General features: G+C 36.7%; 1 protein-coding gene across 1 annotated transcript; it reads right to left on the reverse strand.

The window, feature by feature from the left end:
• Window positions 1-389: 389 nt before the first annotated feature.
• Window positions 390-5,381, reverse strand: LOC121389834. The gene is made up of 4 exons (XM_041521482.1): window positions 5,192-5,381; window positions 2,538-3,826; window positions 873-972; window positions 390-517 (listed from the first exon to the last, which is right to left on the reverse strand). Exons 1-4 carry the CDS (start codon window positions 5,379-5,381, stop codon window positions 390-392), a joined length of 1,707 nt encoding a protein of 568 aa, XP_041377416.1.
• Between the last annotated feature and the right edge of the window lie 12,206 nt (window positions 5,382-17,587).

Raw genomic sequence — 17,587 nt, forward strand, 5'->3', positions numbered from 1 at the left:
ATACATTGCCACTTGAGTCACAGCACACATGTCTTGACGAATCATTTCCTGAAGAAAAACAGAAATCACAATTAAATGTACATTATTATTTTAAAAAACTATTATTCACAATAATGTAAAATAAACAGTTACATAAAAATGTTAATGCATATACATTTGAAGCTATCTTGGTGTTGATGTTAATGATGATAATATTGATGCTGATGTTGATGTTGACGTTAATGATGATAATCGTAGTGGTTATTTTTTTGATGGTGTTGATGCTGGTGTTAATATTAATGATGATAGTTGTAGTGATTGCGTTTTTGATGGTGTTGATGCTGATGTTGATGTTAATGATGATAATCGTAGTGGTTGTGTTTTTGGTGTTGTTGATGCTGCTACTGATGCTAATGCTGGTAATCGTAGTGGTTGTGTTTTTGGTGGTGTTGATTCTGTTTCTGCTGATATTTATCATGTGTACACTTACCAGATACTCCTACACAATCTTCATTAAATCTTCCATCGCCATCATTGTCTGAAAAAAAAGATAATACTCAAAATGACGTCACTGAGTCTCAAGGCATATTAAAAATATATATTATAATATAATATAACGTAATGTAATGTAATGTAATGTAATGTAATGTAATGTAATGTAATATCTTTCTGTCAACCTTCCTTTTGGTCTTTATTTCCATATAACCAGATGGAAATTATGTCAGTCAAATAACGTCTTTTTTGGCAAGATATTAATTCAAGCATAGACATAGATGATGAAAACTAAAATATAAAAATATTTATAATAAAAAAAGAAAATAATAATAATAATCGGGTTTCGTAAGGTTACGGGTGGATTCCGAATGTTTCCGATTATAACAAGAAGCACATACCAGCAATGTCTATGTTCAAGCAACACGCCTCTTCGTCAACGTGGCCGTCACAATCATTATCCAGACCATCGCCAGGTTCACTGATAGAGACTTTACATGGCTATAAAAACAGAAACTATCATTTATTGTAAATATCATAAATATACTGATAAGCAAAAGAAACAAGACGATTATAAATATTTTTAAATACTCCTTGAAACTCGAATTATTTCGTCGTCCCCTTCAAGTTCGAGTTATCGAAGTTTGATTGTATTACCTATGTCAAAATTCTAAAAAAGTATTATTAATTACAAAAAAAACAACAACAACAACCCCATAATTATTTTTAAATGTTGTTACTTTAAATTCACTAAAACGAAAATTCTAATGGTGTTTTTTTTTCGGATAGACAGTTGATATAATATTTTAAAATTGCAAAAGCAACTGAACAAAATTTCGTTATGATTTTGGATCTGGTGTTGTTGTTGTTTTTTTGTTTTGTTTTTCTGTTCAGTATATTTAGCAAGGGTAGTTAAGTCTAATTTCGCGACATCTAAAGGCTAATTCTAATATACTGTATAGTGTCAGAGATTTTGCCAGGTTTATGTTTTTGCGGCTATCTTAGACGCCATCTTGAATATTAAAAGATTTGCAAGAGTTACACAGTTGAGGTAGCAGTATTATATAGTTAGCTCCCTTGTCCCTTGTTGGTTTTGCACAGATCCATGTTTGAAGACTAATTATTTAGAATAGGAAGTAAATTCTTAAGCTTAGTGATATCAGCAGTGCAAACGATTTAGCTGTAATGATGCTTGGTATTCATACACTGGGTTTTCCTTGTGACAAAAGTGGGGCGTGGTCGTTTTGAGTAATTTTCAAACAAGATGATTTTGTGAAAAGTGAATAGCTAAACCTTTTTTAAACTGAGGGTTTTTGTAAGGTTTGATGAGCAAAGTTTCCATAAATATATGTGTGATAACCGCCAACTCCCAATTGGCAGTGGTTTGTGTGGGTGTGAACATTGTCAAAAATGCACCCAACATTATGCAGTTTGGACATTATGATGAAAGTAAAACAAACATTTAACTACAAACTATTTTAAATAAGTTCTCTTTATCATTATGACACTTTTTATATTTTCTTGAGACTAAAAACACCTGTATCTTTATTTTTAAACCATAGGTGGACATTTAGGATACATAAATCTCAGCTGAAGGTTCACAAATAACTGTGGTCTGCTACCTGAAACCCTCGAATTCTCAATCAGTATCCTTCAGTGACGCAAAATAAATCACAAAGAACAACGGTGGGTACCCAATTGCAAAGTTTAACAAAATATGCTATCAGAATCATGTATGTGATAATTTGGACGTCATCTTGAATACTTTAAAATATACAAAAGTTACACAATTGTACCCCTCTAATTCTCAATCAGTATACATCTCGGAGACAAAAAAAAATCAAATAATAATAATAAAAAAAAAAAATCAAAACAAAATCACAAAGAACCATTACGAACTGTAACGTTTAATCAAATACTAGTATGCTATCCGGGTTATGTATGTGAAAATTGTCTACGTTTCGATATGATGACCGATGTTTAATTAATCAATATGTTGTAGTAGTGTCGTTAAACAAAACGAAATATTCTCCTTCTCTGTATATTTGTATTAGGTATACACTTACATCGTTAATAACAGGCAATGATAAACCCAGAGACATCGCCTGTGCCTCGCAAGTCGTCCCTGTGTGGAAGTATGCTACAAATTTAGCTCCGCCGCTGTGGTAGATGGTCCGGGGGGTGTCACTGGAACCAACCAACACTTGTGTCGCCGTGTAGCTGGCGTTCCCCTCCACCAGAAACCATTCCTGATTAGCTGGGAGAGGTTCATGGTCAAACCTGATTCCAGCCTGGTCCTGTTTCAGCATCACAATCGTCACGAAAGAGTTTGGATAAGAAGCGCGGGAAAACGAAGCGTTGCCATACGCGCCTTCTGTAGGCGTGAGTATGACGAGACTCGGATCGCCGTATTTATCACTGGATGACGTCCTCGACACGCTAATTTGCGCCACGACCACTGGTTTCGTGGCAGTGACGTAGTAAAAGGTATTTGCCGAGACGTAAGTCTCGTGGAAGTCTCCTCTTCTCGTCAGGTTTACGCTGACGCTGTTCGGTACTGACAGCACCGTGTCGTCATCCGTAGCGACTATTCGGTAAAGATCGCCAATGTCTCGCTTCGGAAAAGGAACCGTGACGTAACTCTTCCCCGCCCGGTCTACCGGTGGCATCTGATCCAAGAGTTGCGACAGGCACGTCGTGCTGTAGACGCTTGTTCGGTTCACCCCGCTGTAGACCGACACTGGGTGGTCGGATTTCACGAAGGTTCCTGTCAAGTCGTAGTTTGTCTGAATCTGCAGGGTCTCCAGCGACATTAGCGACACCCGAGCCACCTCTCCGGCCCCGTACAGAGTCCCGTTCATCGGAACCTGTTCGTTTCCGGTCCACCGCGGAAACGTAATGGATAACAGGGTCACGTCACTTCCGGTTCCGGCGCTGACAGTCAGAAACGAGGCAGCTGTTGAGCTACTAGGTATATACGTCACCGCCATGTACTCGTTTCCTAAATACCGATCGGGTATTGCGAGAAATGCGTCTCCGTTGGATGCGTATAGATTAACACCCACGACGTCTATTAGATCAGAAGCCGTGATGACCAGCGTTCTTGGTGAAATGCCTGTTCCAGCCGGCATGCGAAATTTGTCGTCGATGTTGAGATGTTTGGACGTTCCGGGCGTTAGCGAGAAGCTGAAATTGATGTCAAAGTCTTGAAACTTCGGCGCCGATACGTTGATCGCGACGTCATGGTTGACTGCAGCAGACAGGTATATATCGATGTCATATGCCTTAGAGGAATACTTGTTGTTAGCGAATGACATGATGAAATTTGTGCCGGAGTTTCCACTCGATTCTGAAACTGGGAAGACAATTTTATTAAGTATCGCATTTAAAGATTATTTGGCTATTTCTCGACCCAGCCAGTGCACCACGACTGGTATAACTAAGGCCGTGGTATGTGCTATCCTACCTCTGGGATGATGCATATAAAAGACCCTTGATACTAATGGAAAAATGTAGCGGGTTTCCTCTCTAAGACTATATGTTAAAATTACCAAAGTTTTACATCCACTAGCGATGATTAATAAATCAATGTGCTCTAGTGGTTTCGTTAAACAAAATAAACTTTAACTTAATGTTAGGAAAATATATTTCTGTAATCAGTTTTTCTAATCGTCAAATATTACCAAATGTTTGACATCCAATAGCCGATGATTAATAAATCAATGTGCTCTAGTGGTGTCGCGAAACAAAACAAAACAAAACTAATTAAAAGATTATTATTAACTGTCAGTTAATGTCAGTCCTCAAATTCAAACATTTAATGGGAGCCATCACTGTTACTTCCTATGACTCCCATGAGACTAGGTCAAGGAAAGTAAATTTTAGCTCCCCTATGACGTGAATTGATATGGTATCAATTTGGTAATATCTTAAATGGAAGCCCATAAACTAAGTTAGGGAAGCAATTAATCACTCCCCTCAATGTTTTTCATAGGTCTGATTAACTCAATACAACATGTTATATTTTACTCGTAGATAGACCTATATTAAAATAGTTTGGACATATGCTGACAGTCATAGAAAACGCAGCATTCATTTATTTGGCTCAGTTTTTGTTTTTGTGGAGATGCGGTCTGAAATATTGGGTACAATGAATGCAACGGGATGGAAGGTCACGTCAAACCGTACTTTGAGCACGTGCTGAAGCATGTTATTGTTCGGGAGCAGAATTAATGAAAATGTCCACAACACACGTGCAAGTCATGCCACTGGCACCTTACAGTACCAGTTCTACGGTTATAAAGCCGGGAAATTAAGTTATCAGATTCACATGTTGTGATCGACCGTAGGTTAATACAACGACATTCACGATGCCGCGACTTTCTGGCATTGAGAAGGAATGAGCCATAGGATGTCTTAGAGCCGGCTTGTCGGCGAGGGAAGTGGCCCGTAGATTCAATTGCCAAAATTCTACGATTGTGAGACTGCAGCACCGTCTAGGACAAACTGGCACTACATGTGACCCCCCCCCCCCCCCCCGGTCCACGACGTGTCACTACCCGCCACCAAAATCGGAAAAATGTACCTGTCTCACCTGCGCAACAGATTTCAACCTGCAGCTAGGTCAGCTACTACCACCCATGGCCCGACCAGTCCCATCAGCCAACAGACCGTACGACGCCAACTACGGGAGCAGGGTCTGCAACCAAGAAGACCCTACGTTGGACCCATCCTGACATCATCGATGGACACAACGCCATTGGGGACTGATCCTCTTTACATATGAATCCAGATTTCATCTCAGCTATGCCAATGGGCGAATGCGGGTGTGGCGGAGACGCCAACTGTTCTGTCCATGAGGTGAATCGCTGAGGAGATGGTAGTGTGATGATTTGGGGAGGAATCAGCATGCAAAGTAGGACAGACCTTCACATCTTCCGAGGACGTTGCAACACCCAAACCTACAGAGACGATGTCTTCCAAACCCACGTCATGCCCCACATGGCAGCTAACCCTCATCTACAGACGTTGCAACATGATAACGCCAGGCCTCACACGCCTCACCATGGCATATAGGAACCAGCAACACATCAATGTTCTTCCATGGCCATCTCTGTCACCCGACCTTGCTCTTATACAACATGTCTGAGATGCAATGGGACGATTACTCCGGCTGCAAGCCCCTGCTTACACTCTTCAGCAATTTGAAGCAAATGTGGTTCGCGTGTGGCATCAGATCCTCCATGCCTTCATCAGGAGAGTCGTTTGCTCCATGAGACGTCGCTGTGCTGCCATATTGGATGTCCATGGTGGCCATACCCGATATTGACAGTTTGTACCACATTATCAGAAATTCTGTTTGGTACCCCACGCACAATAAGTACTGGTTAATGAAATTAAAGGATGTTACCAACCCCTTGGACTTTGTCATCTCTTTGCAGAATAGTGTCGTATTCGTAATGCAGTGCCTGAATAGAATTTGCTTGCTACTTTCAATTATTTAATGACACGTGAGTTGGTGTTGTGTTTTTTATGACTGTCAGTATGTATGCACATATGGCAAAACATGAACGAAATACATGTACATGTATTTGAAAAAAAGAGTTTTAAAACACACTCTATTACGTACACATCTTTTTACGATTGTGTGATTTGATAAGTTCTTACTTTGGAGAGCAAACATGCAAACCGCAATCAAACCAAACGAATTCTTCATTGTCGGCTGAAAGTCGTTACTGTACAATCACCTGGAAAAATAACTAAACTGATGACGTAAATAAACATAATGATAAAAAGCAACAAGACTACTACTATTGCTACTGCTGCTACTACTACTACTACTACTACTACTACTACTACTGCTACTACTACTGCTGAATCTGCTGCTGCTACTACTACTACTATTGTTACAACTACTAGCACTACTACTACTACTACTACAACGTCTACTACTGCTACTACTACTATTTGCCACACCTCCATACACAGACAGACAGAGAAACAGATACTTTATTAACGTCTCACCGTATATACATCACACATACAAAGTAAAATGCACATAAAAATAAATTACACACTCCTTATACAATTGTGAACAACAGTGCAGTTACATAATACAAGTATATGTACGTACAATTAAAATAATAATGATAACACTGTTGTGTATATAAAACGTCTCTAGAATGTTGTAAAAAATAAAAAAAGATTTTGGCCGTTACAAATTCAGGCTCTGACATTAAAACGCATAGCTTTTCTAAATCAGGTAACAACATAAAGACATACATTTTTACAAGATACATGTACTAGTAACTGAGCATGAATTTCAACCTCAACAGATTGCACTTTCCCAGAGACAAGAATGCACATACCACCTCTTTGGTATACCAGTCATGGTGCACTGGCGGGAACGAGAAATAGTCCAATGGGACTGTTTAACACTGCTCCAAATAATTGTTCCATGATATAGGACATAACGTTTGTTTTTGTCTTTTTAAATGTTTTTAATTTGGTATGTTATGTTGATATTTGTCGTTGTATCTTTTATAAATACAAGTGCTTTACAGTTATTTAAATTGGGTATGTTTGTTTGGTTTGCTTTTTTTGTTTTGTTTTTTCAAAGAGATTTTATAATTTGTGTGATTAGCATCATTCACCTTTGTTTGACAGCCAATAGCCAATGTGTTTTTCGTGTTGGAGTGTTGTTAAAAATTCAGTTCAAATTCATGTATATTTTTAAAAGGAAATATATTATTTTATTGTTGTTTTGTAAAAGACATTTTGTAGTTTTTGTAATTAGCGTATTTTACCTTTGTTTGACACCCAATAACCGATATATTTTTGGTGTTGAGGTGCTGATAAAAAATCACTTCAAATTCTGGTATTTTTATAACAGGAAATATATTGCATTGTTGTTGTTTTTATCAAAGAGATTTTGTAATTTGTTTCATTAACGTTACTTAAGTTTATTTTTCGGTGTTGGGGAGTTGTTAACAATTCAGTTTGATTGTTTGTTTTCAACAGGAAATATATTGTTTCAAAGACATCGATTATTTTCTTTTTAAAATATGCCTAACTGAATTTCTTCGGAAAAATTAATCCCCCACGTCGAAAAATAAACAGATGTTTTGATAATGTTTGACAAGTTGATTGATATTGCCAACTAAAAATCCAATTTGGAATTTCGTCCCGAGCGTTTGTGAACGGGGGAAAATAGGTAATCGACAAAAAAAATCGTTAAATTGCTTTAGATTACAATCACCAGTAATTAATAATACAAAAGAGCCGTATTAACAAGATGTCGATGCGAAATAGTTATGACGACTGCAGTAACAAGGTTATAATTCTTTACAAATGAAATTGTTTTGTTGACACCGAGTCTCGTCAATGTAATAGAAACAGTTAGGGTTTTTTTTAAAGGGAAATTCCCGAGTTTGCTGCATTGTAAGATGTTTCCGACTAATAAAATAGTTCTACGATTAAACTTACATATTAAATATATTTTCTTGTTTAGAACATCAGTGTCTGTATATTCAATGTGTTTCTGGTCGTCTTAATATTTGTAAGAAGCCCAAACTGGATTTCGTCTTCAAATAATTTCGTACGTACGAAAAAATACATTTTATGAAATAAAACGAAATTTAACCCAGTACAAATATTAGAACGATCAGAAACATGTTTAATATACAGCCTCTAATATTTTATGCAGGAAAATATATTTGATATTTAATTACAATCGTTAAAACGTCTCTGTTAGTCGATAACATCTTAAACATTGTAGAAAACTCAGGAATGTCCCTTTAACAATTCAGTTTGGTTGTTTGTTTTCAACAGGAAATATATTGTTTCAAAGACATCGATTATTTTCTTTTAAAAATATGCCTAAATGAATTTCTTCGGAAAAATTAATTCCCCACGTCGAAAAATAAACAGATGTTTTGATAATGTTTGACAAGTTGATTGATATTGCCAACTAAAAATCCAGTTTGGAATTTCGTCCCGAGCGTGTGTGAACGGAGGAAAATAGGTAATCGACAAAAAGAATCGTTAAATTGCTTTAGATTACAATCACCAGTAATTAATAATACAAGAGAGCCGTATTAACAAGATGTCGAAATAAAATATTTCTACGATTAAACTTACATATTAAATATATTTTCTTGTTTAGAACATCAGTGTCTGTATATCAATGTGTTTCTGGTCGTCTTAATATTTGTAAGAAGCCCAAAGTGGATTTTGTCTTCAAACAATGTCGTACGTACGAAAAAATCATTTTTAGGAAATAAAATGGAATTTAACCCAGTACAAATATTAGAACGATCAGAAACACGTTTATTTGTTGTTTTGTTTAACGACACCACAAGAGCACGTTGCTTAATTAATCATCGGCTATTAGATGTAAAAAATATTGGTAATTTTGCCACGTAGTCATCAGAGAGGAAACCCGCTACATTTTCCATTACCAGCAAGAGATCTTTTATATTCACTTTTCCACAAACAGGAAAGCACATACCATGGACTTTGACCAGTTGTGGTGCACTGGGTGAGAACGAGAAAAAACACCAGTTAGTTGAATGGATCCACCGAGGTGGTTTGATCCTGCGATGCAAGCAGCTCACGCGAGCACTCAACCGACTGAACTAAATCCGGTTTCTGATTTGAAGTAAATGTAATAAGGTTTTGTCACTTACTCCGTCATAGGGGCGGGACGTAGCCCAGTGGTATAGCGCTCGCTTGATACGCAGTCGGTCTGGTATCGATCCCCGTCGGTGGGCCCATTGTGCTATTTGTCGTTCCAGCAAGTACACCACGACTGGTGTATCAAAGGCTGTGTTATGTGCTATCCTGTCTGTGGGATGGTGCCCTTGCTGCTAATGAAAAAATGTAGTGGGTTTCCTCTAAGACTATATGTCAAAATTACCAAATGTTTGACATCCAATAGCCGATGATTAATTAATCAATGTGCTCTAGTGGTGTCGTTAAACAAAACAAACTTTATACTGTCATATGTGATGTGAGATCACTCGTCTTATTAAATTTAGACAATATTGAAACTTGCAGATATCACATATTGTTTACTAACTTGCAGATATCAGATATTGTTTAGTAACTTGCAGATATCAGCTATTGTTTACTAACTTGCAGATATCAGCTATTGTTTACTAACTTGCAGATATCAGATATTGTTTACTAACTTGCAGATATCAGATATTGTTTACTAACTTGCAGATATCAGCTAGTGTTTACTAACTTGCAGATATCAGCTATTGTTTACTAACTTGCAGATGTAGGATAGTGTTTAATAACTTGCAGATATCAGATAGTGTTTACTAACTTGCAGATATCAGATATTGTTTACTAACTTGCAGATATCAGATAGTGTTTACTAACTTGCAGATATCAGATAGTGTTTACTAACTTGCAGATATCAGATAGTGTTTACTAACTTGCATATATCAGATATTGTTTACTAACTTGCAGATATCAGATAGTGTTTACTAACTTGCAGATATCAGATAGTGTTTACTAACTTGCAGATATCAGATATTGTTTACTAACTTGCAGATATCAGATAGTGTTTACTAACTTGCAGATATCAGATATTGTTTACTAACGGCATTTTCTTGCTCACCAACAGTACCAGTACCGTTTATTTATTGTTTCGCATGTTATTTGAATTGGATTAATGTTAATGTTAATGAGAGAGAGAGAGAGAGAGAGAGAGAGAGAGAGAGAGAGAGAGAGAGAGAGAGAGAGAGAGAGAGAGAGAGAGAGAGAGAGAGTTAGGTGTAATGACCTTTGTTTTATTCTATTTTATTTATTTATGTATTTCTTTGTTTTCATTAATATTATTTTGTCCTTGACGGAAACGGGCATCTCTACTGAAACAAATAACATATAACCAGGTTAAACCTTGGCAATTTATCTTAACGTCCATTAAACAAACTCAATGGGAGTAAATTGGGTTTGAATGGCAAATCAAACAAAAACAATGGCGTACATTTGGTCTCAGTGTCGAATCGATCTGTGGAATGGTGTAAAAAACACACAACAATCCTAGGAATCACGGCTCGTTTGGCGTTCTGACAACAGACGGACCCCTGAGGCTGAGATTTGACAATCAAAAGGACATTGTGTTGATGTTCACCACGTCGCTGGGTGTTCATTGATTGCTCAGATTTGACAATCAGAGGACATTGTGCTGATGTTCACCACGTCGCTGGGTGTTCATTGATTACTCACTTTGATGACGACAACGTGTGAGACAGAAGGGCAAGGACATTTTGTTTTGTGTGTAGGTTTTTTTAAATAGTGTGATGGTATTTACGCCTTCGTCGTTAGCCTCGATTCATGGTCATCAAATGAAGAACACCAAGGCCACCAACCGATCAACCAACCAACCAAACAAACAACCAAACAAACAACAAACAATCAAACAATAAACCAACCAACCAATCAACCAAACAAACAAACAATCAAACAATAAACCAAACAACCAAACAACAAACAATCAAACAATAAACCAACCAACCAACCAACCAACCAAACAAACAACAAACAATCAAACAATAAACCAACCAACCAACCAAACAAACAACAAACAATCAAACAATAAACCAACCAACCAACCAACCACCAAACAACAGACAATCAAAACAATAAACCAACCAACCAACAGTCAGGCCGTGGTGGGTTAGGGTTAGGGTTCAGTGGTTAAGCCATTCGACTTGAGACTGATAGGTACTGGATTCGTCTCCTGGTAACGCCTCATTTGGTAAGTTAACAACCAACAATCCTCTGTCCAAGGCAGATAGCTCAGATAGCTGAGGTGTGCGCCCAGGACAGCATTTTTGAACTTTAATTAAAGGGACATTCCTAATTTTGCTGCATTGTAAGATGTTTCCGACTAATAAAATATTTCTACAATTAAACTTACATATTAAATATATTTTCTTGTTTAGAATATCAGTGTCTGTATATTCAGTGTGTTTCTGGTCGTCTTAATATTTGTATGAAACCCAAATAATTTCGTACGTAGAAAAAAAAAACATATTTTAGAAAATAAAATGAAATTTGACCTAGTACAAATATTAGAACAATCAGAAGCACGTTTAATATATAGCCTCTAATATTTTATGCAGAAAAATGTATTTGATATGTAATTACAATGGTTAAAAAGTCTATGCTAGTCGATAACATCTTTAAAATTGCAGCAAACTCAGGAATGTCCCTTTAAGGTCAGTATGTCAACAATTTGACACGTGCTTAAATCAACTTAAGGTATAAGTACGTCTTTCTTGGGCACATTCTCCGATGGTGCACCCGGGTATAAAATAGAGTAATATTTGAAGCAAGGAACTGTAATTACTAGTAGTTTATAAAAGATTTGCTCAAATTATTTGGAGGGCGGAATATTTTTACTGTGTAATTTTAACGGTTAGAAAAACTGATTACAGAAATATATTTTCCCAACTTTAAGCTAAAGTTTATTTTGTTTAACGAAACCACTAGAGCACATTGATGTATTAATCATCGGCTAGTGGATGTAAAACTTTGGTAATTTTAACATATAGTCCAAGAGAGGAAACCCGCTACATTGTTCCATTAATAGCAAGGGATCTTTTATATGCACCATCCCACAGCCTTTTATATACCAGTCGTGATGCACTGGCGGGAACGAAAAAGAGCCCAGTCCCGCCCCCTTTCCTAATAACATTAGTCTAGGTGTTGATATCACGTCCTGTCAAATGTTTGCTAAAGGAAACTTTTCGCTTGATTTAGTGACTTCTTGTTTCAAAGATTTTAAAAATGTAGGGTTGCTTTTTTTGTAACAGAATAAAGATACCGTTCCAAGATGGCTGCCATATTCAACAAAATAGCATAATTTTATTACCTATTGTTCATGATTCGATTTTTAAAGAACAAATATTTTATTACAAAGATTCAAAATAATTTCTGGGGTAAAATGCATTATGGTACATATTTTTATTTCTAATATAGTGGTTACAGGAAGAAATGTTTTATTTAACGACGCACTCAACACATTTTATTTACGGTTATATGGCGTCAGACATATGGTTAAGGACCACACAGATTTTGAGATGAAACCCGCTGTTGCCACTACATGGGCTACTCTTTCCGATTAGCAGCAATGGATCTTTTATTTGCGCTTCCCACAGGCAGGATAGCGCAAACCATGGCCTTTGTTGAACCAGTTATCGATCACTGGTCGGTGCAAATGGTTTACACCTACCCATTGAGCCTTGCGGAGTAAACTCAGGTATCGGTATCTGGATTAAAAATCCCATGCCTCGACCGGGATCCGAAACCAGTACGTACCAGCCTGTAGACCGATGGCCTAACCACGACGCCACCGAGGCCGGTATAATGGCGAGTGAGCTATAATAATAAAAAATTGTATAATCATTCAATTTTCGCTGTATTAATATTTTTAATTAATATCTTTTCATGAAACATTGTAATCAGATACATATTTTTATTAGTATTTTTATTTATTTTTAGATTCAGAACCACCATCTTGAAATATCAAAATAGCGGTCATAAAAAGGTTTAGTTGGGTTCCCAGCTTTCTAATTTATAAATTGTTTGTAATCTTTAAAACCAGCAACAAACTAACTCTACATCTTTTAGAATCAGAAATACGATACATATATTTGAATATATCAATTTCTCTCCAAAAAGAAAATGCCTAACTTTGCGGACAAATTATCTTTAATATTAAAGCGACTATCCCATGTTTGCTGCATTATAAGATGTTTTCTTATAAGACATTTTATACGCACCACCCCATAAACAGGATAGCACATAACACGACGTTTGATTGCTCAGGATACCTCAGGATATAGTTCATTGGAATACATAACACGACGTTTGATTGCTCAGGATACCTATAGTTCATTATACATAATACGACGTATGATTATATATATATATATATATAACACGTGTTGGCATGCTCACTTATGTTCATGACAATAAAACCAGTGATGTTAACGATAAGAAATACATTTTACACTTGTCTGGTAATTGGGATCATCGGTTTTAATCTCTTACCAAGAATAAAAAATCATGCATGTTCCATTAAATCCTATATGAAATAATAAATAAATCCAAAATAAAAAATATAAAAACCTTTATAAATAAATTTACCAAAAGATGTAGCCTGAAACATATTACAAAGATTGAAAAGTCATAAATGTTCATTTAAATGCTGTAACAAAATAAACACCTGAAAAAATAAAAAAGAGAAACGGAGAAAAAGAAAATTAATTGAAAATAAACTTATCAATAACTTACAATTTTTCCATAAGCCAAAACAGTCCGTCACTATGCGAAATAACCGAACGAATCAACTTGGACGGCTTTTAGAGAGAATGTCAGGTTCCAGTCAATTAAAACCTATAGGGCGGAACTTCCGGTCGTGTCTCACGCATCAAGGTTTTCTTCTATTGGCCAGAGGAGACTTTCCGCAGACGTCACCAACGAATGAACGTCTCACAGAATCAATAATCGTTGTTTATACTGATTGCATGTCGATTCCCACTTATTCCATCCAGTGACGTAACAGATAAGCAATTCAGCAGCATCAGTGGTGTAGTGGTTAATGGGACATTCCTGAGTTTGCTGCACTTTTAAAGATGCTATCGACTAACAGAGACTTTTCAACGATTGTAATTACATATCAAATATATTTTTCTGCATAAAGTATTAATGGCTGTATATTAAACGTGTTTCTTACAAATATTAAGACGACCAGAAACACATTGAATATACAGACACTGATATTCTAAACAAGAAAATATATTTAATATGTAAGCTTAATCGTAGAGATATTTTATTTGTCGGAAACATCTTACAATGCAGCAAAGTCAGGAATGTCCCTTTAAATTTCATTTTATTTCCTGAAATATAATTTTTTCATACGTACGAAATTATTTGAAGACAATACCCAGTTTGGGCTTCTTACAAATATTAAGACGACCAGAAACACATTGAATATACAGACACTGTATATATGTGTATATATGTGTATATATGTATATATGTATATATATATATATATATATATATATATATATATATATATATATAATATGTAAGTTTAATTGTAGAAATATTTTATTAATCGGAAACATCTTACAATGCAGCAAACTCAGGAATGTCCCTTTAAGTGGTTACGTGGACGTAAGGCTGGTAGGCACTGTGTTCCCCTGCCGGTACCGTCTACCAGCCAGAATAAGTTTAACGACTCAATGGGTTGGTGTAAGGCCATTACACCGATTTATCTCTCAGAAACCACTAACCTCCTATCCTTGACAGACAGTCCAGATAGATCAGTTGTGTGCCCAGGACAGCGTGCTTGAACCTTAATGTGATATAAGCACGAAAGTAACTGCAAATGAAAAGAAATGTTTATACCGATTGTTGATTTATGAAATCACAGACGTAAAAGTTAGGACTTGCAAACAAATTCCCAATGTTTTGTTTAACGACACAACTAGAACACAATGATTTATTAGTCATCGGCTATTGGGTGTTAAACATTTGGTAATTTTAACCAGTAGCTTTAAAGGAAACCCTGTACTTTTTTGTTTAGAAAGGGATCTTTTATATGCACTTTCCCACAGACAGGACAGCACATGCCACATTCCACGGATTTTGATATACTGATTGGGACTGGACCCCCCCCCCCCTAAAAAAAAAGAGAAAAAACCCCACACAAAAAAAAATTCAAAAAAAAAAAATTCAGAGAATGGGACCCACGACTGGTGTATCAAACGCCGTGGTGTGTACTACCCTGTTTTGTAGAAAGTGTATATGAAAGATCCCTTGCTGCTAACGGAACAAGGTAGCAGGTTTCCTCTAAGACAATATGTGAGAATTATCAAATGTTTAACATCTAGTAGTCGTTGATTAGTTAATCGATGTGCGTTAGGGGTATCGTTGAACAAAACAAACTTTGACTGAAGACCATACATCAGAATTATCTAGTAGTCGATGATTAGTTAATCGATGTGCGTTAGGGGTATCGTTGAACAAAACAAACTTTGACTGAAGACCATACATCAGAATTATCTAGTAGTCGATGATTAGTTAATCGATGTGCGTTAGGGGTATCGTTGAACAAAACAAACTTTGACTGAAGACCATACATCAGAATTATCTAGTAGTCGATGATTAGTTAATCGATGTGCGTTAGGGGTATCGTTGAACAAAACAAACTTTGACTGAAGACCATACATCAGAATTATCTAGTAGTCGATGATTAGTTAATCGATGTGCGTTAGGGGTATCGTTGAACAAAACAAACTTTGACTGAAGACCATACATCAGAATTATCTAGTAGTCGATGATTAGTTAATCGATGTGCGTTAGGGGTATCGTTGAACAAAACAAACTTTGACTGAAGACCATACATCAGAATTATCTAGTAGTCGATGATTAGTTAATCGATGTGCGTTAGGGGTATCGTTGAACAAAACAAACTTTGACTGAAGACCATACATCAGAATTATCTAGTAGTCGATGATTAGTTAATCGATGTGCGTTAGGGGTATCGTTGAACAAAACAAACTTTGACTGAAGACCATACATCAGAATTATCTAGTAGTCGATGAGTCATAAATCAATATGCCCTAGGGGTGTCGTTAAACAAAACAAACTTGACTTGTGCAGATTTAGATATGGGTCAGGTCGTATCCCAGTAATAAAGCGCTTTCTTGATGCGCGGTCGATCTAGGATCGATCCCCGTCGGTGGGTCCATTGGGCTATTTTTCTTTCCAGTCATTTCATTTCAACTTAATTTCGTGATTATATCCAATTAAGGTTCAAGCACGCTATCTGGGCTCTCTGTCCAGGACAGTGGGTTAGTTGTTAGTGGTTAGTGAGAAAGAAGAGGGTGTAGTGGCCTTACACCTACCCATTGAACCCAGTCAGTGTACCATGACTGGTATATGTATGTGCTATCCTGTCTGTGAGAGGGTGCATACAAAATATTTCTTGCTACAGAACAAACGTTAACTTGTGACGATTTAGATGTGTGAAATGTTTGGGAATGGCCTTGTTTAAACATCCCTCGACTCCGAGATACGCTATCGGTCTTGGATCGATCCCCGTTGGTGGGCCAAGTCGCACAGGCGACTGTGTAAATAACGTTATTTAAAAAAACCCCTTATTTTCGTGCTTATATCCAATTAAGGTTCAAACACGCTGTCCTGGGCACACACCTCAGCTATCGGGGCTGTTTGTCCAGGACAGTGGGTTAGTTGTAAATTTAATTTAATTTCAACTTATTTTCGTGCTTATATCCAATTAAGGTTCAAGCACGCTGTCCTGGACACACACTTAAACTATTTGAGCTGTCTGTCCAGGACAGTGGATTAGTTGGTAGTGGTTAGTGAGAAAGAAGAGGGTGTAGTGGTGTTACACGTACCCATTGAGTCGTCAAAACTCGCTCTGGGTGGGCGCCGGTATTAAGCTGCGAATCCAGTATCTACCAGCCTTATGTCCAATGGCGTAACCACAGCGCTACCGAACGTTATGAAAGAAACCGCTTTGTGAAAGGGAGATAACTCTCGGCGTCTTCTCAGTGCACAGGCGCGATACGGGAGTTTTGTACTGGTCGTTATTACAAATACCTGTCTCCGCAACTCCAGGCGTCGCCTTCATCCGTGTATCAAAAAGAGTATTTATTCCGTACAGTTTGATACTAATTTGTTAAGAAATATATATATTTTTAAATATTATATATTAAAAAAAAAAAAAAAAAAGAAAAAAAAGTAAACCCAACAAAACAAAACAAAAACAACAACAAACAAACAATTTATTGGCCCAGATCATTGTGTCAGTGTCAAAAATGAGATGCCTTAAATCAATGACTTAATATGTATGCGTCTGTATAACGTTTGATCTGAGCGGAGAAAATAAGATAAAGAAGAGGAAAGAGAAAGTTGACGAAGATAAACACATGAAAAACAATATTAATGAACGAAGGAAATTGGAGATTTTTTTTTCTAATAGAAAGTTAAAGTTTGTTTTTGTTTAATGACACCTCTAGAGCACATTGAATTGTTAATCATCAGTAATTTGGTAATTTTA

This window comes from Gigantopelta aegis, chromosome 15 (genome assembly GCF_016097555.1).
Source record: "Gigantopelta aegis isolate Gae_Host chromosome 15, Gae_host_genome, whole genome shotgun sequence".
NCBI lineage: Eukaryota > Metazoa > Mollusca > Gastropoda > Neomphalida > Peltospiridae > Gigantopelta > Gigantopelta aegis.